Source organism: Diachasmimorpha longicaudata, chromosome 1 (genome assembly GCF_034640455.1).
Source record: "Diachasmimorpha longicaudata isolate KC_UGA_2023 chromosome 1, iyDiaLong2, whole genome shotgun sequence".
Lineage (NCBI taxonomy): Eukaryota > Metazoa > Arthropoda > Insecta > Hymenoptera > Braconidae > Diachasmimorpha > Diachasmimorpha longicaudata.
The window spans coordinates 1,578,617-1,606,513 of record NC_087225.1 but is presented as its reverse complement, the minus strand read 5'-3'; the positions used below and the strand labels follow the sequence as shown (position 1 = coordinate 1,606,513).

At 36.0% G+C, this 27,897-nt stretch overlaps 3 protein-coding genes, 2 long non-coding RNA genes and 4 other non-coding genes across 15 annotated transcripts; 4 read left to right on the top strand and 5 right to left on the bottom strand.

The window, feature by feature from the left end:
* Positions 1-537: 537 nt before the first annotated feature.
* On the top strand, positions 538-656 carry LOC135169969 (5S ribosomal RNA). The gene has a single exon (XR_010300292.1). It is a non-coding gene; the product is annotated as a 5S ribosomal RNA (ribosomal RNA).
* Positions 657-1,012: 356 nt separating this feature from the next.
* LOC135169965 (5S ribosomal RNA) lies at positions 1,013-1,131 on the top strand. The gene has a single exon (XR_010300288.1). It is a non-coding gene; the product is annotated as a 5S ribosomal RNA (ribosomal RNA).
* A 3,168-nt stretch (positions 1,132-4,299) lies between these two features.
* On the bottom strand, positions 4,300-9,733 carry LOC135172615 (uncharacterized). Its single transcript, XR_010301139.1, has 3 exons — positions 9,624-9,733; positions 8,255-8,404; positions 4,300-4,391 (listed from the first exon to the last, which is right to left on the bottom strand). It is a non-coding gene; the product is annotated as an uncharacterized LOC135172615 (long non-coding RNA).
* Positions 8,199-11,713, top strand: LOC135172607 (venom allergen 5-like). The gene is made up of 5 exons (XM_064138763.1): positions 8,199-8,406; positions 9,620-9,787; positions 9,900-9,981; positions 10,952-11,084; positions 11,167-11,713. Exons 1-5 carry the CDS (start codon positions 8,287-8,289, stop codon positions 11,552-11,554), a joined length of 891 nt encoding a protein of 296 aa, XP_063994833.1. The 5' UTR covers positions 8,199-8,286; the 3' UTR covers positions 11,555-11,713.
* A 1,718-nt stretch (positions 11,714-13,431) lies between these two features.
* LOC135168245 (uncharacterized) lies at positions 13,432-15,023 on the bottom strand. The gene is made up of 3 exons (XR_010300014.1): positions 14,905-15,023; positions 13,696-13,871; positions 13,432-13,528 (listed from the first exon to the last, which is right to left on the bottom strand). It is a non-coding gene; the product is annotated as an uncharacterized LOC135168245 (long non-coding RNA).
* Positions 15,024-15,164: 141 nt separating this feature from the next.
* Positions 15,165-18,598, bottom strand: LOC135161624 (E3 ubiquitin-protein ligase MARCHF3-like). 7 transcript variants are annotated; one of them, XM_064119349.1, is made up of 6 exons: positions 18,414-18,598; positions 18,287-18,355; positions 17,038-17,227; positions 16,786-16,960; positions 15,813-16,015; positions 15,165-15,740 (listed from the first exon to the last, which is right to left on the bottom strand). In XM_064119349.1, the coding sequence occupies exons 1-6, from the start codon at positions 18,463-18,465 to the stop codon at positions 15,599-15,601; spliced, it is 831 nt and encodes a 276-aa protein (XP_063975419.1). In that variant the 5' UTR covers positions 18,466-18,598; the 3' UTR covers positions 15,165-15,598. The 7 variants fall into 7 exon arrangements, with proteins under 7 accessions (XP_063975419.1, XP_063975466.1, XP_063975457.1 ...); XM_064119396.1 differs by having other exon boundaries at positions 15,165-15,716; XM_064119387.1 differs by having other exon boundaries at positions 15,825-16,015.
* A 1,165-nt stretch (positions 18,599-19,763) lies between these two features.
* Positions 19,764-26,004, top strand: LOC135161616 (glucose dehydrogenase [FAD, quinone]-like). Its single transcript, XM_064119337.1, has 3 exons — positions 19,764-19,857; positions 21,340-21,875; positions 22,946-26,004. The coding sequence occupies exons 2-3, from the start codon at positions 21,344-21,346 to the stop codon at positions 24,220-24,222; spliced, it is 1,809 nt and encodes a 602-aa protein (XP_063975407.1). The 5' UTR covers positions 19,764-19,857; positions 21,340-21,343; the 3' UTR covers positions 24,223-26,004.
* Positions 26,005-27,115: 1,111 nt separating this feature from the next.
* Positions 27,116-27,234, bottom strand: LOC135169961 (5S ribosomal RNA). Its single transcript, XR_010300287.1, has one exon. It is a non-coding gene; the product is annotated as a 5S ribosomal RNA (ribosomal RNA).
* Positions 27,235-27,566: 332 nt separating this feature from the next.
* LOC135169959 (5S ribosomal RNA) lies at positions 27,567-27,685 on the bottom strand. Its single transcript, XR_010300285.1, has one exon. It is a non-coding gene; the product is annotated as a 5S ribosomal RNA (ribosomal RNA).
* Between the last annotated feature and the right edge of the window lie 212 nt (positions 27,686-27,897).

Sequence of the window (27,897 nt, the reverse complement as noted above, 5' to 3'; positions counted from 1 at the left end):
TCTTGTATCACGTATGTACCTTCTACCTTGGCTAAATAAACATGATTTAAAAAAAAAAAAAAAAAAAAAAAAAAAACGCTGAACACGCCAGTTCTCGTCCGATCACTGAAGCTAAGCAGCATTGAGCGTGGTTAGTACTTGGATGGGTGACCGCTTGGGAACACCACGTGCCGTTGGCTCTTTCTTTTTTTGTTTTTTGAATAAATATAAGAACGGTTATGCGCAATGTAATGTGTTTAATTGTACCACAATTCTTCAACTATAACATTCAACAATATTCCTTATGACAATTGTTTCTATGAATTCCTTCTTCTGTGGTAAAGGGTGTTACTGTAACTTGTTGATCAGGATTAAAAATTGGCAATTACAGGAAGGGATAATGCTCCGTGAACTTATTAGTCAGACCACTTTCTCATGATAATATTACATTATGTAGTTGTGGATAATTTTGTCTACTGATCAAGATTTTTGTGTGAATTTGATAGATGAGCGTATGATAATTCGTTAAAATCGAATGTTTTTTTCCTGATTTTTACAGCCAACGACCATATCACGCTGAACACGCCAGTTCTCGTCCGATCACTGAAGCTAAGCAGCATTGAGCGTGGTTAGTACTTGGATGGGTGACCGCTTGGGAACACCACGTGCCGTTGGCTCTTTCTTTTTTTGTTTTTTGAATACATATAAAAACGGTTATGCGCAATAATGTGTTTAATTCTACCACAATTCTTCAACTATAACATTCAACAATATTCTTTATGACAATTGTTTCTATGAATTCCTTCTGCTGTGGTAAAGGGTGTTACTGTAATTTGTTGATCAGAATTAAAAATTGGCAATTACAGGAAGGGATAATGCTCCGTACAATTATTAGTTAGACCACTTTCTCATAATAATGTTACATTATGTAGTTTTGGATAATTTCGTCTACTGATCAAGATTTTTGTGTGAATTTGATAGCGGAGCGTATGATGATTCATTAAAACGGAATGTTTTTTTCCTGATTTTCACAGCCAACGACCATATCACGCTGAACACGCCAGTTCTCGTCCGATCACTGAAGCTAAGCAGCATTGAGCGTGGTTAGTACTTGGATGGGTGACCGCTTGGGAACACCACGTGCCGTTGGCTCCTTCTTTTTTTGTTTTTTGAATAAATATAAGAACGGTGAGACGCAATAATGTGTTTGATTCCATCATAATTCTTCAGTCATAAGATTCAACAATATCTATTTATGAAATTGGGTTTTACTAATTTATCCTGTTGTGGTAAAGAGTGTTATTTGAATTATTTGATATAGTTCTACAATTGGCAATTACATAAGCCGATAATAATAATAACTGTTTTGTGATTACAAATTTGAAGATTATATATTTTCCGGTAATTTTGTCTACTGTTAAGAATTCCTTGTCTGCACCTGATCAATGAACGCCAATCACTTTGGTAGAACCTAGTAATGTTTCTTAGCATTGTTCGTTGTTAACGGTCATATCATGCTAAACACGCTTAGAAGGATCAGTTTTACTGACCAATTTCTGGTCCCAAAAAAATCACCGAAACCAAATGTCCAAGACTCTAAGCAATAAGAAGCAAAATGAACCAAGAAACCATCATTTAACATAGTATATGACACGAGCTTAGTATCGTATACATATATGTATAGGACATCACCCTTGAACCATGTTGGACTTTCCAAGCTTGGCCCAACCGCTAATTTCTACCTCGCTTGGAACATCAAATGAAAAAGATCATTTTTTTCATTCTCGTAGTTTGTCATTTAAGAAACCTATCTGTCGTCTACATTACCTTTACTTTTCATTCCAGAAATCATGCCACCCTAAAATCACCATGATCCATGAAGCACTTTCATGTATTTCTAAATAAGTAAATGAATTTATGATTTTTTTCGCTGCGGAGAAAGCAGGAAATCCGTAAAGAACGGGAATCTTCTGTTGCAATCCGATTTAAAAAATATGGACAACGCTTCACTTCATTACTACTAAAGTCGTCAAACGGTAAACAAATAATAACGATTGGGTGTTCAATTCAATTCAGATCATTAAAGCTACCTAAATATGTATTCGATAAATGTTTAATGAATCCTATGGATCATCGCATGCGAAATCTATTATCACATGTGGAAATGATCGACTCTGTTGAGTCCACTGAATAAAATTAATTAGTAATTTGCGCACGTGTTAAGAAAACCCATTGATTTCTTTAGAAAAAGTTATAACAACTTTTACTATATTTATTGCGATGGAAAACTGCCACGTGGTATAGTTTTATGTCTGTGCAAACAATATGTGAATAGATGCTGATTTACCGCCTGATGGAATCTATTCATGAATGACGTATATGAAATAAGAAGCGGCTGTGCATAATCAATACAACTGATAATATTTGCCTTTCGATTGAATAACGATTGTCAACAGTGCCGAACTTGACGTGCCTATGAGCTCGTTCCGCTCAACTTCGAAAAATACCTTTAAATGATTCCATGCGGTAAAGCGTGCGTCATTCGACTTTAGCGCACGTCATATTGCTAAAGATTCGTTACGAAACGGGGGTGGGATAGAGTTTGCTGATTCATGGGGTTCAAAAAATCGCCTGCGGCACATTTTCCAACCCTCACACTTTGTAGCACATGTTTATCGCACTTATTCCGTAATCTACTACGTTGCATCGGGTTGCAGACCATTCGTATTATGAAATTAAAATATTACAGAAACATTAGATTTATTATTGTTTGGAAGTATCACAGAAAAAGGGAATTATGATATAATCCTTGTTTGTTATAAAATATTGACATATTGGATGACATGGTGGACAAATAGATATGTCAAAACTCAACATTTTAGTGGGTAAGAAATTTCGATGATGATGATTATATGATGGGTCATGTACTCCTCTTTTCACAGTCAGAGATGATGTGTCAATTATATCAATTAGATTTTACTGTTTCCATTAACTGAGAAGAAAAAAAAATAAACTAATATATTCATAGATTTCTTTTTTTTCTATTTAAGCATTTTTAAACCAATTGATTTACTCTGCTATAAAATTTCAAATTCCAATTTCTTGTATCAAATTGCAATTTGTTATACACACTTATCTGTTCTATACCTACTTAACGTGGGTGGGTATGTCATACATTAATCTTAATTGTTTTTTTTTTACAAATCGATATCCTTAATTATTTCAATATTGAGGGTTGTAAGAAACACCCTAACATATATACATAGTAGTGAAATATCGGCAATTATTTCACTAATAGATTTCATAATTCACAAATTGGTGAAATGTGAGTCTAAACTCTGACGCTAGTGTTGTCCGATAATGTACGTGTAGTGAGCAATATAATTTTCACGTTCTCTAGGATATATATTTGTTATGTAATACGGAAACGTCCTTCGCACGAACGCCAGAGTACCATTTCCAATCGTTTGATAATAACGGAGAGTAATAATAAGTTTTGATTACTGGATGCCCTTAAGTCAAAACTTTATGATATGCTCAGTATAATTCCAAGAATAGGAAAATCCTGATCAATTTTTTAAATTTGGTAGCCGAAGATTATTAATATTATTTATCTTTACATCATAACACTTCCGATAATCCGATAATTAGATGGTCAGTAAAAAAAAGGTATGTGCCCATACTTCTTCTAGTAGTATCACGTGAAAACGCTATGTTTAGGATTTAGAATCTTCTAATGGCTCATGGGAATCTCATTCTAATTAATAGGAAGACATTCGGTTTGTTCTCTATATCAAAGAAAAAAATTTTCCAGAATTATTTCCTTACTTGGGGGCTTCACTTCAACTACGAAGAAATGAAAGTCTTCACATAAATCCTAAGAGGATTCGCTTTTATTCCTGAATTAAAATCTTATTTTATAAGTTATCATTCACTCCTATCTGTGAAAAAGGAAAATCGAATGGTTATGCATCACACAATGGACTTAACAATTAGCAACAATATAGCATTAGTAAACATTCTCACTTATATTGGAAAAAAATATTTCGAAATAATATACGTTAGGGATTGGTGAGGAAATCATTTGTTGGTTAATAGAATTTTCATTTTTCATTTTTGGATGATACGAATTCATTAAGCTAGATAATAATCAGATTTCAAAACAGACTAAATGACATTCTTGAGACAAAACGATATATTAAGTGATTTTTTAAAATCTTGAAAAACGACAAACAAACAAATTAACTATTATGCACCATTTTTAAATTAAATGTCGCTTCATAATCATTACCAGGAAGGAAGAACTTAAATCCGAGTGGTGATGGACGGCGAGTCGCAGCTAAATTCGATAGAGTGGGGGTACCAAGCAACGATACTTCTTCTGAAGCGAGAAGCATGTCAACGTAGTTTTCCTGAAATTAAAAAAATAATGAGCATATCGAGAGTTATCAAACCAGGCCATCAGATAATCGTTAATTGTGTTTAAAATGCCTGGCCATTAATCCGCTATTTCTAATAGATGAATGAGTTACTAAAATTTTATGAATGAATCCATCAAATCTCAATCTATTCACACACCAAAGTTATCTATGAATGGCTGATAATTGCACTGAAGGATATCGTGAAGAATTGGCAAACAATGTCCCTTCCCCTTTTTATCCTCCCCTCGTAAAAAACGAAATCCAGCGAAGAAAAAAAATTCAATTCACTGTTAAGAGGTTGGCTATTTCACAAAAATATTTACATTTATTTATCCCATCTATACCTTACTCGGGTTTTTACATTGTATTTGTGAGACCATGGGCCGACTTCCTCTCCAAACGTGTCGTTTTTACCCCAGGAGCTGAACGCCCGGTAGAGACTGTCCTGGTTACCAAGAAAAACTATGAAAAACGCATGAACGGAAAAGGCCGGGTTGACACTCCCTAGTCATGTTGAGCCTAAAACAAGGACTCCAGAGGACAAATGGACAAAGCGAGAGGGCCAGAAGAGTATTCGGGCCTTGACCTTCGAACTGGACACTTCTTCCATCACCTTCCAATGTCCTCCATTTTTTCCGTTTACTCTCGTCGTGGGATCTCAAATGTTGTGCTACACTTGTAGTTTATTCAATGTGTCAAATAAAAATTCCCTAAATATTTACATCTCGATAAAAGTCATTACTACAGTAATTGACACGAGGAAGACGTGCCTGTAGTCCACGAATCTCCCTGGGCGACTAAAGACTAGTCACAAAGACCAAAAGGATATTCGTCATCTAATGGAAGAACTCTCTTTTCTTGCTTCCGATGGAATCATTGTTTATGTTTACGTAAATTGGGTGGAGGCTCTTTGGAGCCCTTCACATTCATTTGTTTTTGTAGCAGTTATTTTTACTGAAAACAATTCTAAGAAAATACCTAAATACTCCGATGCTTCCAATTAAAATCAATACAATACAAGAAATATCCAACTGAAAATTTTGGATTTTTGTTCTTGAAAATTTACGAGTTGAAGGAACAAGGATAAAGGCTTGTTCCCAGGTTCATCAACACTCAGCAACACTCGTCCATCTTGCATTTCCAATATTTCAAAAACCGTTTATCATACTTTTTATTATTTCTCCCATATTCTGTGTATTTTTTGGCCTCAGTAAACGGGAGGAAAAGAAGTAATTTAGATTCAGCCTGTATACTTCTGGATATAATGAATATGACCGTTGGGGTCTTCTAACTACCCAACCCAGTACTTACACGGTACCCCAGCCTAATTCCCTACCCGTACTTGCCTCTAAGCTAACTTATATCTAACTCCATATACTTATAACTAACTCCACATGCACTGGGTTCATTTTCTGAGTTCATTTGCCAAAATGCTTCATCACCGGGACTCAAACCTGCCTTCCTGGCCGCTTTGGTCATAGGGCCTGCACGCTGGCCACGAGCTCAAAGACATCCTGTATATAACAGTTGTATTCGAGCAATTAATTGTTGGAAGATTGTTGAAAAATGATGCTTTAGTTATTGTCGAAAAGTATTGTTAAAAAATTGGGCTTTAGTCTGGGCCGCTTAACAGTGCATAAACTTTTTACCGAGACTGTCCTGCACCAACAACCTTAAGAGACATTCGCATGATTGCAAGTCTGGATAAATGGGACGTGACTCCAACTCCAACACGTAAAAAAGTCATAAAATATATGTAATCAATCAGACAATACTGTTTTTATGATCAAGTCATAAATTTAATAATTTAAATAAATAGAAAAAAATTAAAATTATCACATCCTATTATGATATCCATTGAGTTTTTTTCTTTGTGGGAAGAACGTTTTCAGAAGAATAATTTTCACTTAACACTTTTCCATTTATGTCCATCATTTACGACAATAATTGTAGGTCATAACATCGACTAGAGTCGACAATGTAGCTTGACAGCTCCACCAAATGTCCGATAAGAATTCTATTGTATTCAAGGTCACGATCGCCTTATTTTCTTCTGTGCGTTATTAATGACCCTATAAACAATCAATTTACCGCGGATAAATGACTAATCACATTTAACCAAAGTGATTTGAAAGGCTTTATCCCGTTCGTGATCATAAACACGAACGCATGAAACGGAATTACTTATTTAATTATGTGACAAAACTTTATTGAATTTCTATTTGTCAATTTCATTGTTATACAAAATACCGATTTCTGATTGGGCACAGAGGATTTCACAGTTGGCAAACACTATTATTCCCTATATAGTACAAATAATTATAATTCAACCATTTATTATTATTATCCTTCTCATGTTAAATAAATTTGATTTAAAAACTATTATTCCTTATGTACAAGTCTTTCACTTGAAACAATCGACGTAAATATCTCCTGAGGAGGGCAAGTGACAGGAAAGGTTTTGAGACATTGTTGTTCGAGGGGGATATTTGATGCAGAATTTTTTTCAGCTTTCAAGGTCATGCTTGCTGGCTCTAAGCACAGGAAGCCTTTCTTTTTAAATGGCAATGGGGTTTTTCACCCCAATAAAACTTGTTGGCCTCGATGAGTTGTTTTTAGACACCTCATCATTCATGTCAATTCCTGCGTTTTTACTCAGTAAATTCAAAATGAAAATTCAGGCTTTCTTAGCGTGACCAGGGATCCTCCACGTGGAGGTAAAGTCCGCTCGCGTTAAAAAACAGGAGAAAAAGTAATGCAAACGTGTGTGGAGGTTCATGTGCTCATGAGTTCATGAATGGTTCAATGTTGCTACCGTTGACCTGCAACATACACATGAACCTCCACACATGTTTGCCCTCCTCATTTATTCTCCTTTTTAGCGCAAGGGATGCGAGGAGACTACCTCTACGTGGTGTATCCTGGGTCACGTCAAAAAAGTCTGAATCTTCAGTTTGATACCAGGACTCATTTTCGGTGCACTGTCTGAGGGATTTGCATAGGACGTCCTATGTATTACAAATGATTATCATAGTCACTATTCGTCATCGGTTGATCATTCTCTGTGTATCATATTAGCACTGAGTAAAAATTATTTCTACCGAAAAGAGGAATGTTGTTCATCCGTAAAAATGTCTTCTGCCTGAAAAATTGCGACCCCTCGCGAGAAAATATTCTGCAGCGAAAGAATGATTTTTTTCAGTAGTAATACCACTAGTGCCTCAAAACTATCGAAGTGCGAAACATGAGAGAAAAGAAAAGGTTTTGTGTAGTGGTTTGCCCTGAAAGTTTATTAAAAATTAATAGGAATAAAAAAGAACGTCAAACAAAAGTTCTGTATGAGGTGACAAGAATTGAGATGAAAAAATCAGCTCCAAGAATTTTGATTTTCGTTCAACTACTTTTTTTTATCAGACAGAACTTTCATTTGGTGCATTTCTGCCAAAAATTAATTTTTGTTTTTTTTTTCACCATTAAACATTCATGATTTTTTTCTTACAACTGTTGCCAAAACATTTAAATAATCTAGCATTAAACAGTCGTCCGTCATTAACATCATGATGAAGTTTCTTAGAGTGTACTGTGCAAATAGTACTAACAAATCGCTTTAGTTTCATTGTCGCAAAAATCGGTCAAAACAATTTTTCTGATCAACGCCTAATGCGATAATAAAAAAAAGAATTTTCCTCAATTATTGATGACGAAAGTAATCAGAATTTGAGTTATGGTTCAATGGCCATTCATATGGTAATGAAATGCTCATAATGATATATCATTTTGATGCCGATATCTTTTCTGTGTGCTGATAAGAAGTATATATACTGGAGCGATCATTCTGACTATTCACTATTCACCTGTAGTTTCACTGAGTCTTATTCCCTGCAGAATGGTATTGCTCCCTTCCATTTTCGTGGCTTTCCTGGCCATAGCATCATTGGTTGATGCAGATGGGTTCTGTCGGCTTGACACTTGCGACCCAGGGGTTCACACCATGTGTCAATTTTCTGTGAGTATTGAATTGTCTATTAAATAAATTACAGAAATAAATGATTGAGATGAGGAAATTGTAAACGGAATACATGGTGTGCTATGGGGAAAAAATCGCTTAAACCTAAACTAAAGAATATGAAATTCGGACATTTTGCCAATTTTTTCTTTAGTACTATTTGAACCGACCTTTGGAGGAGTTTTTTACGCATACACACTGAGGTAAAAATATAATTTTGCCAATCCTATTTGTCTTGGACAAACGAATGCCCAAAATTTCTATTGGCAAAATCGCTTTAAATTCTTCTCAAAAGAATATTTAATTGGCAAGATTACATTCTTCCCTTAGTGCGAGCTTCTTCTAGAAATGTGTAATCAATACTGGCAATATATTGCTCATTTTATCTCTTATAAGTGAATTATTTCTTTTTATGATTTCCTTTGAATAATAACGCCAAAGTTTCTAATCAGATTAGATGAAACCCTTTTATTAATAATCAATGATTTTTTCCGCAAATATTCCTTAAAGATATGAAACTGACCAAAGATTGTTAACTCAACATTAATACTATGATGGTAAACAATTCATATGTATGTACACCAGCTTTTGAATATGAAATGTATTGTATGCAAATCGAACTAGATTCCCTCAGAAATGCTGGAATAAATAAATAAAAAAAGAGGAACAATAAGTTATCCTATAAGAGAAATAATATATTTTATCGCAAAAATTTTATTAAATCAATTTACCAGTATTTCATATATATTTTTTTTAGTAAATAATTAGAAAAGTAGTTGAAAGATTTATTAACTGCGGACATAATGACAACGAGTGTTAATTCATAAAAAATAATAATAACAATTTGACATAAAGATTTATTTTAACGAATTAAATATTCAGAATTGCATTCTTTGAAAAATCTGTCAATAACTGTTATGACAGTAGGGTCTAGCACGCAGACAATATGACTGGTGATATCAGAGAGTTGACAATATTGTTTTTTGATATTCGTTATTAAATTTATCCTCTGCTGATCAAACCTAGGGCATTGTCCATCGATATCGTCTGTCGTCCTCGAGGTGACCACACTCATAGACAGAAAGTATTCCATATCATTTCAAATTTCATGATTTTTATTTCCACGTGTGCGCCGTTTCGGACCTTTACTTCCAAATTTCATTATCTTCCTTCACTATTTTGATCTGATAAATTTGCTCTTAAAATATTATAGTCACCTCAGCCTAGCCGCCAGTGCGGTGCTTATAAAGATGCTACAGTAACACCTGCTGAAAAGAAAGAGCTTCTGGATGTTCACAACAAATTGAGAGCTCGAGTTGCTAGCGGCCAGGAGACTCGCGGTATTGGCGGACCTCAGCCTGCCGGAATCATCCCACCTCTGGTAAGATGATGTCATCATGAGCATTCTTTCGCATAAACGTAAAATAAAAGTCAACGGCTGCTTGCTAATAAAATTCCAATGGGGAACGATAATTTCTATTCTTCCTTTGCAGAGCTGGGACGAGGAATTGGCAGTGGTTGCCCAACGATGGGCCAACCAATGTCACTTTGGTCATGACAGCTGCAGAAATGTCGGTAAGTTTGAGGTCTTTTTACCATTCGATTATACCGTCAAGGAGAAAAGGGATTTATGAGTTCACATTATTAGAAAAAGAAACTTTTTATAGACAGTTGACTATCAATTTTTACGACAGCTATACTGAATGTGATTTAGAGGTCACAATGTCATGAAATCGCATACTTCATTGAAAATTACGTAAAATTCCAACAATTTAAAACATATTTGAATTTATTATCTAATTTACTTAAATTGATAATTTCATTTGAATTTGTGTCACTGCTGCTATGTTCAGCCCGTGTTAAAAAATCTCTTTTCATTGACTTGTTAACAAAAAATCGAAAAACCTTTACAATCTGGAAATCATAAAAATTATGAAAATCGAAAGGCTTTTCGTTTACAATATAGAAATCATCAAAATCATAAAAATCGAAAGACTTTTCGTTTACTAGCTTTCGTGAAAAATAAGACACGTCACGTTCACCACTCGATGAACGTGACATCACTAATAAAAAGTATACTTCTCTCACACGTGCGACGGGATGTTTTAACTCTTGTGATTGGCAACTCTGGGCTTGCCTCGGGCGTCAACATCACACTGGTTACCATCCCTTTTCACTTATATCAACATATACTCATTCAGTATCAACTTACATTCAATTTTCAATGAAATCGATAATTTCATGATGTTTTTCGCTTCAATTACATTTAAGGTCAGGGAGTCACAAGGTCACGTTGAAGGTCACTCTTGCCCTCTTTGATGAGCTTATTTATTAAAATTTCTTCGATTTTCTGTACATTCCACGAAAAATTGAAACGGGAATTTAGAGTTGTGTTTGATCTCTCCACGAAACTCTAGATTTTCAAAGTCAAGATGATCAGAACTTTCCGGAATTTGCGATCTCCTAAAAAATTCCATCGTTCGTCCGCAGCATTTGGCGAATCATAATTTGTTCATGAATTGAATCCTTGTTTTTTTTCCCATAGAGCGTTTCCGCGTTGGACAGAATGTGGCTTATGAGGAGTGGTCAGGATCATACAATACAAAATTATCTACGCTGGTGAACAATTGGTACGACGAAGTTGAACAGTTTGATCGACGTATAATTCCTTCTTATCAGTGAGTATACTTCTTGATCAAGTACTCGGGATAGCTCGTAGAGTAACGGTCACTCACACACTGAATTGTGCTTTTTTCTCAGGTATTTCTCCGCCACCGGTCACTACACTCAGATGGTATGGGGTAAAACTACTAAAGTTGGCTGTGGTGTTATAAGGCATCCACACAATGGTATGTTCAGGACTTACCTCGTCTGCAACTACGCTGATCGTGGTAACATAGCTGAGCAGCCAATATATGAAACTGGTCGTGGAGGTGCAACAAGAAATCAGCACAACAACCAAAGAAATCCCCAGAGATACACTCCAATTTCTCAGCCACGATATCCCAATCAACATCAAAATGTTGGACAAAACAGAAATCCACAAAGGAATGCTCAAACGTTTCACTTTACATACCCCGCAAATCAAGATCATAATGCAATCCAACAGAAAATGAATGCCTGTATGCAGACGTGTATGTTGGGTTAAAATAATATCAATTATTTGGATAGTAATGTTAAGTTGTCGACAAAATTCAATGCCTTGTAAAACATGTTTTTGACCCCAGTGATGAAAATAAAAGTACAATATTTAAGTAATTGTTTTAATTACTCTTCCAATCATGCAATAATAAGGATATTCATAGTACGAAATAGAAAATTAGAGGTTGTGAGTTCAAATCCCAGCGGATGCGAATTTTTCACGATTTGAGACTTTAATGAGCGGGAGACTGTCGGTATAAGATCACCTGTGCCGATATAGATTTTTCCTGTGGTTTTTCATGCCAAATCATATGGTCTATGGGAGTTTGAATGCGGTGCTGTGTAGCATCCACAACCGCATGCAAAAAAGAGGCCTGAAAAGGCCGAACAAAAAAATTATCTGTATCATAAATAGAAGTTTGACAGACCAAAGTCACGCTCCAAGCGAATCATCTGAGGAATCCTGACCCACATAGTGATAACCCGACCCGAAACCACCCTGTAAGGCACCGAATAAACCCCCATTATCCCTCCTTATAACATCAAGTTAAAGTTTTCGAATCACTTAAGGGCTTTTGATCCTGGAGTCCTGTGAGTTCAAGTGTGCCCCTCTGAAATTCATAACTACTACACGTTACACTATTCTCCGAGTGTATTGCATGGCAATGTCAAAGATTCAAAAAACAGAAAAGGAACATAATGAACAAACTAGTGAAAAACTGTCAGTTTTCTTCTATAGTATAGAATATTCTCCCTGAACTACATCCCATAGTCGTTAACTCTGTTGGTAAATTCCTGAACGAATGTAATCTTAAAATTTAAGTACTTCAATGTCCAGTACTTGGTTTTGTACCTGAAATACAGCTAATGAACCTTGAATGTAGGTTTCAATACTAAAAAAAACATAACTCTTTATCATGTGAGAAAAAATCATCGCTTTCTAGGCTTCCGCCCATTTTCCAAATTGTAATTCGAACATGCAGAGAAATTTCTAACAAAAATTATGGTGATGCCATGGGAAACGAGGAGGAAAGTCCTAGTTAGGAGAAAATTACAGTGCTGGCACAAGAAATTATTACGTTAAACCTGAATTTTTCCTGAACTACTGTGAAAATTCGCCAGAAATTTCTCCTTAACGCCTGATTGGATACACGAAACTATCTGAAATAGATAGTTTTTGTTTTTATATTTTATCTGGAACTTTGGCAGAGTCCTGCATCACGTAGAGATGGGCAAAAAAATAAAAATATACTGAAAAAAAATTTATAAAACTCACAATACAGGATCTGGCCTTTTTAATTTATATGTTTGGATAATTGCAATGAAAGCAAAACCGGGAATGGTTGATTTAGTGGTGGAGGGGGGAAAGAGGAGGGCTATAAAAGTAAATGATTTCCTGAGGGGTTCAAGGAGGATCAGTTTCAAATAGGGTTCTCTGAAAAATTATTAATTATTTTACTCTGAAAAATTTTCACATGTTTTTTAATTACCGCAGTGTTACCTTAAAATGCCTAGACCGTTGGGAATTAGAAAAAATTAATTCAGCTGGACTTTAATGTACGATAAGGAGAGGGGTGGCCAAATTGAGACAGTTGATCGGCCCCTCAATTTTTTCTAATTCATAGAATTTAAGGGATTTTATAGTAAGACCAGAGTAATTAAAAGAATTCAAAAAATTTTCAATTATTTTTCGCAGAACAATATTTTATAATAATGCTCCATAAACCCCTCAGGAAATCGTTTTCTCTTATAGCCTTTCCCTCTTCCCTCCGTACCGTACCAGAATTTTAATAGAAAAGTTTTCTGTGTGAATGCATCCACTCGTCCTTGAACTAATTATCACTACATAATAAATCAACAACAATGTGAACTCGTAATGATAGGATCCGTATGATTTTTATTTCAAATTTTCCACTGTATCGGACTCTCTTTCTCCATGATAAATTCGTTGAAATTAGTCTGAGTTGATTCTTCGGGCTGTCTGTGATAAAAATAAATAAATTGAATACTAAAAAACAAGAGGTCTTTATCGTTGACAATAAATTCACCAGTAAACAGGTATAGTAGTGATAATTGGCAGTATTTTACGATTGACGTGTGAAAATAAAAGCCAAGAACTGAAGAATGGAAGAGGCACCGATACGGTACCTTCCCAGGAACTGCATTCCCCCCTAAGTCCTCTACTTTGGGGCACAGTGTAGCGTGAGGACGTCACGTGCAAATTGAGATGTTTACAACGGCTCGGAGGGAGACTACGTGACGGAGATGCAAATGGCCAGCTCCAGCTCGATGATAAAGATACAAATCACCAGAGGACCTTGAATCTTGAATCAATGGAGAGAGTTATAATCCTACATTAAGAGACTGAGAAACAAACCGGGGAGAAAAAGCAGCGCACAGGTCTTTAGAGGTTTTTGCTTTTAGGGGTAAAAGAGAGAGATTTAAGTCTTTTCTTGATTTACAGGAATTCTATTCAGATTTTGGGTGAATAAAATCTATTCCAAGATGAGAACAGAGGGGGTTAGAAATTTTTGTATTCATTCGCTGCATAAAATTTGAATTGTGTCGACAGAAGGTCGACACAATTCTTCTTTTTAAATTTGATGAATCGGTTTACGATTCTTTAGATGCATTTGACGCCACAACTAGTGAATAGATTTCAATCGCGGTATCACATTTGAATGGGTTAGCCTATCGAGTTGGGTTTAATTTATTTAGTATTCAACGGAGAAACTTATTGAAATTTTTGGGACTTGCTGAATGGCAGAGTAGCGTGAAGGGTTTAAATATATTTTCAGGTTTTCTAGTGGATTTGAGGACGTCTTTGGGTTTCAAAAAAAGTTCACAAAAATGTTTCATTTCGAGAGTTGAAAAAATTGAAGAAGTTTGTGGGAAACTTCGAGTAATACAAAAATGTACTCGACAATATGAGAAAATTTAAAAAGTTTTTACGACATTTGAAGCAATGGAAAACTATTCTAGCGGCTTTGAAAAAATTCAGAGACTTTCCACAGTTTATACTATTTAAAGAGAAAAAAAACAATTAATGATATTAAATATTAATATGACAAATTCCATTGATCGGCAATCAATTGTATACTTGAGATATTGAAAGAAATGTCTAAGAACAGTTCTGCTGCTAGCACAGAAAGAAATATTCCGTAAAAATTACGGAACTTAGGTTTAGTTACCGTTACAAAAAAAACCTAAGAAAATTAATGTGACGGTATCACTATTTTTTCACAACAAATTTAGATGACAATTATGGGACGCTCCGAAAAAATTCCGCCGACGTTCGGTAAAATTCTCCTCCCCGAGTAGTCGCCCCAGAATTATAACAAAATACGTAATACTTACCGCATATTTATCTCTGTGTGGAAATTTGACCAGCGTCAATGTCACAATTTCGCGAGATATTGGATTTCTTTCTAGCATTTATGCTAGACTTTTCATAAAAAAGTATCTCCGTCGACGAACAAAAAATACCTTTCATTCAGCATATTTTCTAAACGGATATTCGGACTAATTAAATACCGAATGAAATCTAACCACCGCAACGTAAACTGTACCTTTTAACCACTAAAATAATTCCATAAACAAAATAAGGCTAATAAAAATCATCGACATTTATCATCGTACAATTAAGGATTTGATCGTTTCATCCAATTCAATGCCTCACTAAAAACCCATAAATACCAACTAACCTACTAAACCTTTTATCAACAGCTGAAGAAGATTGAGAACCTTCATGATCGTTTCCCCGGCTTATGATCACTTAACATGTTAATGCACGATAATGCCTGGTATCGTGTACTTGTGCCGCTTGTCAGGCGTACATCATCGTTGTAGCATGACGCCGGAGTTCACTTAACCAGAGCCAATTTGAATCCACCAACAACTTCAACAACTCTACGGGTATCCAGGAATGATTTGAATCACGCACAACATCCGCTCTTAACCGATTGAAAATACAGCAGCTGGCACGAAATTAATCTTCCCCCTTTTGTTCAAACAAACCACCCACGAGGTGAGATAAGAGAATTGAAATGAATTAAAAATTCATTTGTAGAAAATCATCGAGTTCATTCTCCTGAAGATAAGCGTTGGAGTCGTCCCTGTTAGCCGAATTGTCGGGTAGAAGTCTCACGACAAAGTTATCCCTCCAGAATCTGTGCCAGCGTCTCCCATGGAGCCTTTAATTGATAACCAGGGGAGGAGAATGTAACTCGAAAAATATTGTCGTGGAGTTTTATAGAAACTTGTACCTGTTAATGTACCTGCCTAACGTCACCAACCAACTCCAGTAAGCTATTAGGGTTAAAGAACAGGTAGGGAGCATGGCGACGATCATCCAGGGAATTTCGTTGAAGCCACTGTCGATGATTAGACGAAGGGCGAGGGCACAGATGTATATTGAGAACAAAGCCAGAGGAGTTGTCACCAGAAGATAAAGAAAATCCAGGAGAACCTAGATCAGGAACAGATCAAATTACAGAATTCCTTTTTTTTAGACGAAATTAGTTTTTGTAGGATTTTTTAGCAAAAAATATCACTTCAAGAGAAATTATCAAGACCAATTAACGTATTATTAGCAGGCTTATCAGCCAAAAAGTATCTACGGAAATTATTTATTTTACATCCGAATAAAAATCAGTGGAATTCCTCCAATTTAAATATCCAGTTTTTTTTTTAAATGACTAAATTAGGGATCAGGACTCCGCATCTGATGCTTTTAGGGTGGGCTTGGGTCGACCCTAGGTTGACCCTAGGAAGTTGGCTAATTGCTATAACTGTACAAATGATTGTTCCAATCGATCGAATCTAGACTCGAAATTTTCATTTTTGTATTATATGGACCGAGTTCGAAGATGGCGTCAATCGTTTTATTGTTTTTCAAAATATACGCCAAAAATTCAAGTTGACCAACTTGACTTAGCCAATCTTGAGTTGACCTTGGAATGACCCTCCATCGACTTCTGAATAACTATGTGCTCTTTTTGATTTTTAATAGGGTTTTCTAAGAATAATATGCTGGTGCTACTTGTGACTTATGAAGGTCTTATCAATGTATAGAACAGTTATATCATAATTCCAAGAGGGAGAACGCCCATTCGGGCGCATATTGCTAATTCATTAGCAAAAAGATGTTCGACAAACACCTAAAACAATCCCCATTTAATTTCCAAAGAAGTGGATTCTCTTCAACTGATAAAAATATGAAAGAAATAGGGGAAGAACCTGTCGTGTTGCAATGACGGTATTGAACCAGATCCATACGCTCCTACACATCCCGTGTCTCGGTACCTTCTTGGTGAGGTACTTGTAGCCGCAGAGCTCGCATCTGGCATGACCAGACTCGGTCAGCCACCTCTCTAGACACTCGACATGAACAAGTGCAACTGTACCACGACACCTTGATGTTAAGAGAAAATTCATAAGGATTTCATAAAAGTGGAGTTGGAAAATGATCGTTAGGTCTGATTAACCAACTTGCAAGCTGATATCAAGGGCCCAAGATAAGCGTATGAGGACAGAGTGGATGTCTGGCTATCATTTTGGTGGGGCTGTTGTTGCTTTGGCCACTCCCATAAGGGACGTGATACTGTTGCCGCTGGGAAACCACCCATGTGACAAATCCTGCAGATGTCTCCTGATGATAGTTGAGACTCGTCTGAAATAACTGATTTTCTCAGGTGAATTCAGTGGTCTCAGTCTGGTCTTAAACCCTCTCGGGTTTAAATCCTAAAGACCTATTACCAATACCCAATTGGTGAATTGGGAATTGGTAATAGGTCTACTTTTTTTACTTCAATAGAAAATTTAAGTTGTGGCATAATAAACACAACCGGATCTATAAATTGATATAAACATCTGATCACGTCCTTCGACATTGTTCTAAAGATGAAGACAAAAGACAGACTTCATTGACAATCCAACTATATCGAAATGTACACAACTTTTATGACTAAAAAATTTGCAGATACAACTGATTGTTTCTCTTTTAATAATATTATGAATAACGATAGACGTCATGTGAAACAATGACTAAAATTCTCAAACTAACATTTCATCAAAACTTTCTCAATTAACTTCATCACTATAAAAATTACAATCGTGAACAATTCAGTAGCAAACTGGTAAAACGAAATAAGTTGACTTATCTCTGAGTCGAGTTTATGCTCGATATTTCCGAATCTAAAAGAGATACTGCAATTTTTGTTATAACATTTGTTGCAGCTCTCAATTTGTTCAATAAAAAAGGTTTTCATGAAAATTTTGTCATCTACTCTAGATCTCTAGATATTCATCAAAAACTGGTCAATAGTCAGAACTGACTCATCTCGTTTTACCACTTCGCTTCTAAATTCCACTTACATCCTTTCTGATATAGAAATATCTTCAGTTTCGAACCAGAGGAGAATTGTACTGTGGGAAACGCACATTCAAGAACATGGATTGAATAAGATGCCATTTGAATGTTCTCGTAACTTATTTCCTATTCACCAGCAGTGGCATCTCAATTTTCCTGCTCGTTTTAGATTCTGAGACAGGCCAATTAAGTTAAAATTTGTTGAATTTGCATTCCACTGAATGTTTTAATTACTTAGTAAGCGAACCATGTGAGCAGGACATTTTCTACAGATGAGATTCTCCATCTCTTCGATGAAATCAAATATGAGATATTGGCGTAATTAAAAACTTATAAAGTTCATTCTGTTCATTGAAAAATGAAACTTACCATTGGTGTATTTTAAAGAGACGATTGACTTTTTCTTTTCTCCATCATTCCATTCGGCCTCTATGGCTACTAATCAAATCTAATTACATGATAACAGTTAAAAAATGTGTTTATATTCATAACTAACCTGTTTCAATCAGATTGCTTGCAGTCCCATGAATTTCCAGCTCGTTTGACATCAATGGGCCCTGTCCTTTCCCATTACTCAATTCTTTCAGTCATTTTTTCAATTAAAATTTTTTAAAAATCTTTTATTATATAATTTTGAATTATTTTATCTAAAATTAGCCGTGGGAAGCTCACTTCATGCCGAAGGGATTTGTTTTGGAAGAACAAAAGACAATTAAGAAGAAATAATTATTTAATCGGAAACACTGTGTTTGACATAAGTCAAAGGATTAAAATTTAACTGAAATCGTTTCAGCGATTTCTGAGTTATTTGAACACTACCTTTTTATCGATGAACAAATAATTGATAATAAGCAACGGTTTGAAACATTAGTAGCTCGACTCGGGGAAGTAGAAAATGGTCTTCATAATCAATTGTAATTTTTTTTTGCATGAAATTGGCCTCATAATTTATGCTGTTAGAAAATTTGATCAGAATTTTCCGCGGCCAATTAATTCCCCAAATTTCGATAGTATTATAATTTCACTGAGACTTCAAAATATTTTGGTATCGAAAATTCAGAACATCGTGGATAGAACAAAGAGGACGGTACATTTCCGTTCTATTTTTTCCTGAAATTAAAGATAAACCCAGAACAATCTGGTAAATACATTCTCGAATTTAAAAAACAGTGGAATTGAATGCAAGTTGGGTGAAAAAAAAATTATGAGATTTCCAATTTCATTAAAAATCCAATATCATTCGGCAGAGAATATTTATATTCAATTGTAAATTTAAATAAATTGAAGAAATCACATCCTCACGTCGTTTCAATTTGTGGAATTTTACTGAATTTTCATGTTCAAGACAGTGAATTGATTCAGTGATTTTCAGTAAATTATTCACTATTAAGTTTCAGGACAGTAACAATTAATAGTGAACTAGAATTATTTACAGATATCGATTCGTGATTCATATTGATATTTTTCCGTCTGAATGTTTCAATATAAATTTCGCCCAAATTAGACTAAAACTGTAGGTCATGAAAGATATTAAGGAGACAAAGACACAAAATGATTACTTAGATGCCAATCTGGAAATAACTGAATCTGTTCTAATCATATTCTACCATATATTAACTGTCAAATAAACAGATATCGAGATTTGAACTTCAAATTCACAAATCTCTTCATTTGATAAGATCTGATCGACTGTAATATCAACGAAGTGACTCAATTTAAAACAAACATAAATCATGTTCAATGCGGCTGTTTATTTTCATTAAATCGCAGACATATGGTCAAATATACCGTAACAAATAAAGTGTCATATTGAAAACATGTTAATCTTACGTATAATCCGCTATATGTGTATTTTATTAATCTGATAATTTTTCCCCACTGCAGACATATAACTCGTTAGCTAGCGTGCAAACCGTAACATTCCACTGCTGGAGTTCAAGGTAAGTGATAATCATGAGTGTTAAAAAGTCCAGACAATTTATATATTGTGCAGCCATTATATATGAATGAAGTGAAATTGTGTACATGAAGAGAATCTTTCGGCAAAAAATAGGAAATTCATAGTTTGCTCACCAACTGAGGAATCGTGAGCAATGATGATATTCTGAAAAACAAAAACAAATGTTTACGTAAAAAAAAGTGCCAAAAAATCGTATATTCTCGAAACGAGTGCCATAGGGATTTTGGGATTGCTTTCAGCTCGCACCTTCAGCGAGTAAAAGTTCTTAGGGCAGTACTCATGATACTTTTCCGTACACGGAAAAAAAATCAGAGAATTTTTATAGTGTGATTCGGACAAAAATTACTGCGCTGCCTTACAATATCGGCGGAAACTGCTGGGCTGAGAAAAATTACTATGACGCCTAGTAACATTTCTTTATCGGCTAAGGAAAGTTCTATTTCTACCTCACAAAAATTGACTGCCTCATGGACGACCAGAAGATGGAGGCTAAATGGCTGCGGTAACCAGGTTTCATGAGGGAGTCCAACGTCGGCAATAATCGGATATATTCGGCGCTCGTCGCTAAGTAATCGCAATGAGTTACCGAAAAATTGCTGTGTGGCACAGTAAAAAAATGAAGGGAGGCCCAATAAAATAGACTGACCTAGATAGGAAGTTTTAAAAGATTTCTGTCAATTTTTCATTGAACCTCAAACGATCATGATAAACCGTCAAATTTGATAGTGCTGTTTAGTAAGTTTTACGAAACCACATATTATCAATTGCCAAATTTATTACAAAATTTACGGTATTGATGGCCATTTTTAAATATGAGTGGAATACATTCTAGTATTTTAGCATGTTGCACCTCGATTCTAGTGCCTGGCACAGTAATTTTTCACAGACTCTTCTCTTCGCGTACTTTTCATTTTAATTCGCAGTATAAACACAGACGGAGATCGATCTAGAAACCATGCCGACAAATACTTTCAACAATATTACTCTGTAACATAACAAAATCACCATTAAATAATTGCAAATTTATCTTTGAGCAGAACGATTTTTTAAAATCAGCAGTGCAAAATTTAAAAAATAGTATTTTCTACAAGGTGAAGAATTTAATTTTCCCATGGTAATAAATAGAAAACTGAATCGAGTATTTTAAAACCTTATTAATGTTCTGGTCCTGATTTGTCTTATTCATAGAACATTTCGAGAGATTTTATAGAAGGGACGAAATTAAAATTTACTGTGGTAAAACGATAATATGAAAAACTCTCACAATACAATAGAGTACAAATCTAAGTATGATAGCCACTGCAGTGCTAACAATTTTTTATTTAAATTTCCGTGTATTAATATTGTTAATACTACAAGAAACCCTTTTTTTTTATTTTCCGCTGTCATAGTAAACGATTTTGCGTGTTCATTATTTGCGCAGACACATAAAGAAATTCTCTTTATCGTATTAATTTTCCAGAAAAATGATGATTCGAATATGGGTTCCCTTGCTGTTGATGATAAATTCAGCAGCAGCAATCCAAATCTTGGAGATCCTCGCCCAGTACGGATTAACAACTGCGTACGGAATCAAAACTGAGCCATTACCCCGATTCGATACATACGACTTCATTGTCGTTGGTTCTGGTCCCGGTGGCTCCCCAGTGGCCAATCGCCTCTCAGAAAATGAAAACTGGAAGGTTTTACTTCTGGAGGCTGGAAAAACGGAGGGAATACTACATCAAATACCGTCCCTTGCCGCGAGTTTTGCCAATTCTGAATACGACTGGCAGTACAAATCCGAGCCGCAATCAAAAGCGTGTTTAGGAATAATCGATCGAAGGTGTCCGTATACAAAAGGCAAGTCATTAGGTGGCACAAGCTCCATAAATTACATGGCTTACTCTAGAGGACACAAGCTTGATTTTGATAATTGGGCTGCACAAGGAAATCCTGGTTGGTCGTACGAGGAAGTCTTACCATATTTCAAGAAAAGTGAACGCGCACGTCTGAAAGGTATGAGATTACATATACGTAATAAGCGAACCACTTTTATAGTTCCATTAATAAATTTCTATGAAAAACACGGCAGAATAAAAAGCAAAATAGAAATAGTGAGATATATCGAGTTTTCCATGGAACTTTCTCTCTTGAATTTCATTTATTCAGTCACCAAACTCACGGAAACTTCTAAATTCTCGATACCAAGCGTTAATATACGCGTAGAAACATAGCCAGTAAAAAGTACCAGAAAAGAAATTGGAAAATTACTTATCGAAATGTGACAATAATGATGAATCAAAGCTGAATTTTTCAAGTTTTCTTCTCGTAATTCTTACATAGAGTTCCACAAATTAATAAGGAATAGGCAAAAATATGAGAATATAGAAAATGAATCAATAGAAATTTTTTTTTTTAATCCGCGTTTATTAACGATATCCACAAACAAGAATAATACACACAAGTACAATTGATTATTTCATCTTAATGATATTTGTTGACATGGTGAGTCATTGGTTGTTGTTCATTTCTCATATACTACGGTTATCCTCACCATGGTTAAATAACCTGTAAACATTTCACAAGAAAAAAGGGAACCGATAAATGATTGCACTTAAAAAATCGCAGCCATTGGAGAACAGTCGAATACAAAACACATGACAGACAGTTTCTCACAACACAAGAGAATTTGAGGTCAGATTCGAGAGTGGGAACGTTTGATAAAGCCAGGAATAAAGTCCCATTTTTACTTATAATGTAATTATTATTGTATAAAAGAGTTTTCACTCTACTGACAATTTTTCACTCAATGTGTCATACAATTTCAATTTTAATGTCATCCGGACATTTTCTGCTAAACTGCACAATCAAGTTTCCCGCCAACAGACCCAGCGATCATATTTCCCCCTCCACCTAAACGGCCCGACAATACACGATGAGCATTGTAGGGAGCTCATACAATAAAACATTTATGGCGACCGCGATAATTTGTGAAACAATTATCGTCGTTATTATTCATCTATACAGATACACCTTAATTTTTGACTTTTCACATATCCACGTATATTCGTTTAATTTCTTTTTAGAACTGGCCGATGACGCGTATCACGGAAGAGATGGGCATGTACACGTTCAAAACGCCGCGTGGCGGACCCCTCTGGCAAGAGCTTTCGTAGAATCGGGACAAGAGCTCGGCTACAATATTATCGATTACAATGGCCAACGATCCGTTGGCTTCTCACTTGGTCAATACACGATGGTAAATTCTACACGATGCAGTGCATCTAAAGCATATTTACGGCTCAATCGACCAAATCTCGATATCATAACCGAAGCCAGAGTCTCAAAAGTGTTAATCGACGAAAACAAGTACGCTTACGGAGTGGAATTCATAAAGAATAATAAATCATATCGTGTTAACACTCGTAAAGAAGTGATTCTGTCAGCTGGCGCAATCGACTCAGCAAAACTACTGATACTGTCCGGCATTGGGCCAAAAGATCATCTAGATGAGGTGGGGATTAAAGTTGTTAAGGATTCCAAAGTTGGCTACAATCTTTGCGATCATGTGGGCTTCGGTGGACTTACGTTTTTGGTAAATCAAAGTGTCAGTCTGATAGCGAAAAATATTCAAACCCCAAAAGCTGCTCTCCAATACGCAATTGAAGGAACTGGGCCTTATTCTACTGCTTCAGGCCTCGAGGCACTCGCATTTATTCGCACAAAGTACGCACCCGATGCACGACCTGATGCTGAATTGGCCTTCCTTGCCGGAGCATTCCACATGGATAACGGCCAAGGTCTACCGAAAGCACGTGCTTTAACTCAAGAAGTCTATGACAGGGTTTGGAAGCCGATTGAGGGCCAGGATGCTTGGACCATTTGGCCAGCTGTACAATTACCTCGTAGCAAGGGACGCCTTAAATTGCAATCTAGAAATATTGAAGATCACCCTCTAGTTGATCCCAAGCTTCTGGATGACCAAGCTGACGTGGAAATTCTTCTTGAAGCTGTCAAACTCTCGATAGAGTTATCGAAAACGAAAGCTTTTCAACAATATGGCACTAAGCTCCATGAGATCAAAATTCCCGGATGCGAGGAATTTGCATTTGCCTCAGATGATTACTGGCGTTGTGCGATACGTCATACAACAGTTGTCTTCAATCATGATATGGGGACAGCCAAAATGGGACCATCCACGGATTCTGATGCTGTGGTCGATCCGGAATTACGAGTACATGGAGTTACTGGATTAAGGGTTATTGATGCTTCTATCATGCCGGATATGCCAGTGGGTCACTTGACAGCAACAGTTTACATGATTGCTGAAAAAGGTGCTGATATGATTAAGAAATCGTGGTAAAGTTTACTGCGCATGGTCCATCTTTCTTTTACACATTACGTATTGTCTATTATGATTAATGATTACTTTGTTTTATTCAATGTAGACTGTGAAATCTGATTTTCTAATTTTTGTGTGATTTATTACGATTCTCTTATAATCATGAGTTCATTAATATTTTTCAACTTCGGTTCTTTGGTGCTTTGAACAGTACTATTGGGTATTTTTAAAACTAGTTGATGATTATTTTTTGCATATCTTACAAGTATGGGTAACCCAAATTTTAGCTCAATCGATTGAAAATTGTTGCATTCGGCAATTACATGAAACGGTGGCAACGTCGCCGATGGAAAAACTGCGTTAGAGAAAATAACTACGCAGCCAAAAGTACCAACCAAAATAAAAAAAATTATAGTAAACCTTAATGTCGCGTCAAATTATTACGCAAAAGAAAGTTCATCAAAGTAAATATAAATGAATAAACGACAATTCCGGAAATTAATTGAAAGGAGTAACTTTAAATTGACGTAAGGAAAGATTATGCGTTAATCCTTGCCTACTATTGCAGTAGATTGGTTGTCCCGCAACTCTCAACCAGAGTCTTTAATCTTGCGTTAATGTCAGGATAATGTCTACGCTTTCTTATCAAAGTTATCATACCAACAGACTCTTCGTAATTGATTGCTCCAACTTCAAGCTCCTAGTGGACATAATAACTTTATTTCTATCATATAATAGAGGTCGACAATCCAAAGGGCAAGAGAATGAAATAGGCTTTGGAAAATTCCAACCTCCAACAACCGAGCGCCTTCTGACTTTCGCAAAATGCACTTGTTCGGGCGTGAACATTATATATAGGGTGTCCCAAAACTGAACGTCCAAACTTCAAACTTAAGTTGGGGGTGAAATTCTGGATCGAAAAGTCCTGAGCGACTTTTTGATCAGACGCACCCTCTTCAACTTATTCAGGGTTGAAGTTGGACGAATCAGGGGCGTGGAATACCCGGTCGCACGACGGTGAGAAAAACGTGCGAGTGTGGTGGTGTCCCCACCATGCGGTACTACTTCCCTGGGGCGGCAGAAAGAGATGACTGGCGGCGGTCGGTAAGAGGAAGGGGAGGGAAATGAAAAAAATGAACACCCAAAAAAAAAAAATCCTCAGCGATTGATCATTCTTTTTCTCCTTCGCTGAAAGAAAAAATGAAAATCTCATACAGGGCCAATGGGGCTTTAGAAAATTAAATCGCCGGGTTTTTTTTTCCAGCGCTGTAATTTTCAACGCAGTTTCTTTCTCCTTTTCGATTAGCTTAAGGGATGGAATGGGCCTCAATCGATGGAGAATTTATTCCTCCATCGAATGCCCTTTGTTTCATCCCTTGGCATTAATTAGGGGAGGGGTAAATAATTTTTATGTAGTGGGCGGGTGTTTTCGATCCAGAGTTTCACCCCCACCTTAAGTTTAAAGTTTGGACGTTCAGTTTTGGGACACCCTGTATATATAAAACTAAGACTACCTTTTATGTTTCTCAGGTTTTCCCTGATATACTGTCAATAATTTAAATACCTTGGGGTTCAATTTCTGCACATAGGAGTCATAAAAGATCGCAATTTATCTCGTTTTGGACGTCATGTAGAAATTATTTTGTACAACAAATTATTTCGTTTTCTCAAATTTCTTTAGTGGAAACCATTTTCCCCAAAAACACATGTCAGTCCTACAAATGTACCCACGGAGACCGAGTCGAATTTTTCCTCCTTTGTCTCTTCAGACCTCAATAAAGGACCCAACATACTTTTCGTCTAGCTAACAGACCACGGCATATTTTCGACCAATTAAACTATTTCTCTACCCTCTCCCTTAGAAAGGACAACCCTCTTCCCTCACTCTCTTGTAATTTAAGGCGCTAGAGTTTAAGGAAAATTCCCAAGTCAGTCGCTAGTTAAGACTTCTTCGAGACAAGAGCGTCGAACTTGTTCTCTTCATAACCAATGTCCGTTGTTTTCGATATGTGTAATTCCATAGACTCTGAAATTCTACATTATTATCATCTTTAAGATAAATAGGTTTGAGTGAATTGCGCCTTATTTTTTCTATGTATTTTAATATTTTAATCAGAAACAATTTCCTCCTTTCGGGTCACTATCCGTTTGCAGGAGTTCAGGAAACATTCTTGCCGTACCTATTGGTATACCTGCGATTTACAACTTCAGAGAAGGGTCCAGTAACTCTTTCTTATTTTTATTAATTTTACTGAGACTGTCACGGCAACTACCCCGAACAGTACTTGATAATGTGACGATGCTTTGCGTATTCCATTATGGAGCATTGGAAAATTGATATACATTATAACATAATACAATATGACATAATATAATATCATATAATATAATCTGACGTAATATAATCGGTCAGCACAGTTCACACAAGCCAAATGGGTGAAGATGAGGCAGTTGACCCACGGTAATGCAAACAGGGAAGAGAAAATGTTGGAGACAACACTACGTGAAAGGTTCAGAGCCGCCACTGAAATTGTAATTGTAATACCAAAGAAAAATAATCCTTGCAATGATATAAACATGTAGAAGCGGTAGTGAGGGAAGTTGTGAGCGATATATCATACGTGACCGCGTCCGCCTCTTACCCTTCTATATGTCAACTTGACGCTGTTGCGTATCATGATCTCGAAAAAGTCTTACTAATCATTCCGTGAAGCATGATGATGTTGAGTGATTATGAATTGTAAATTCTCATCAACAAGTCCAATAGACTGTTTCTGAAAACAGTAGAGATGAATCAAAACAAATGGTATACTGAACATGGGCCGGATTTCATTACTAAGGAATTATGTTAAAAATTGAAAAAGTTATTTCGCATGATTGTAATTGTATTTATTTGACAAAACTAAAAAGAAGGAGCCAACGGCACGTGGTGTTCCCAAGCGGTCACCCATCCAAGTACTAACCACGCTCAATGCTGCTTAGCTTCAGTGATCGGACGAGAACTGGCGTGTTCAGCGTGATATGGTCGTTGGCTGTGAAAATCAGGAAAAAACATTCCGTTTTAATGAATTATCATACGCTCCGCTATCAAATTCACACAAAAATCTTGATCAGTAGATGAAATTATCCACAACTACAAAATGTAATATTATCATGAGAAAGTGGTCTGACTAATAATTTCGCGGAGCATTATCCCTTCCTGTAATTGCCAATTTTTAAGTCTGATCAACAAGTTACAGTAACACCCTTTACCACAGCAGAAGGAATTCATAGAAACAATTGTCATAAGGAATAATTGTGGTAGAATTAAACACATTATTGCGCATAACCGTTTCTATATTTATTCAAAAAACAAAAAAAGAAGGAGCCAACGGCACGTGGTGTTCCCAAGCGGTCACCCATCCAAGTACTAACCACGCTCAATGCTGCTTAGCTTCAGTGATCGGACGAGAACTGGCGTGTTCAGCGTGATATGGTCGTTGGCTGTAAAAATCAAGAAAAAAACATTCGATTTTAACGAATTATCATACGCTCATCTATCAAATTCACACAAAAATCGTGATCAGTAGACAAAATTAACCAAAACTACATAATGTAATATTACCACGAAAAATTTGCCTGACTAATAATTCCGTCGGGCATTAACTACTTGTGTAATTAGTAATTGTCGAATTTTATCAACAAGTTGAAATAACC

What these genes read in the sequence shown, in the direction of transcription:
- LOC135172607 (XM_064138763.1), top strand. Translation starts at nt 8,287, where the DNA reads ATGGTATTGCTCCCTTCCATTTTCGTGGCTTTCCTGGCCATAGCATCA. An exon ending in CCGGAATCATCCCACCTCTG is followed by an intron (nt 9,788 to 9,899) that starts GTAAGATGATGT and finishes CTTCCTTTGCAG; the next exon opens with AGCTGGGACGAGGAATTGGC. An exon ending in CGTATAATTCCTTCTTATCA is followed by an intron (nt 11,085 to 11,166) that starts GTGAGTATACTT and finishes CTTTTTTCTCAG; the next exon opens with GTATTTCTCCGCCACCGGTC.
- LOC135161624 (XM_064119349.1), bottom strand. Translation starts at nt 18,465, where the DNA reads ATGTCAAACGAGCTGGAAATTCATGGGACTGCAAGCAATCTGATTGAA. An exon ending in CTCTTTAAAATACACCAATG is followed by an intron (nt 17,228 to 18,286) that starts GTAAGTTTCATT and finishes TGAGAAAATCAG; the next exon opens with TTATTTCAGACGAGTCTCAA. An exon ending in TTAGGCAGGTACATTAACAG is followed by an intron (nt 15,741 to 15,812) that starts GTACAAGTTTCT and finishes TATCAATTAAAG; the next exon opens with GCTCCATGGGAGACGCTGGC.
- LOC135161616 (XM_064119337.1), top strand. Translation starts at nt 21,344, where the DNA reads ATGATGATTCGAATATGGGTTCCCTTGCTGTTGATGATAAATTCAGCA. An exon ending in TGAACGCGCACGTCTGAAAG is followed by an intron (nt 21,876 to 22,945) that starts GTATGAGATTAC and finishes ATTTCTTTTTAG; the next exon opens with AACTGGCCGATGACGCGTAT.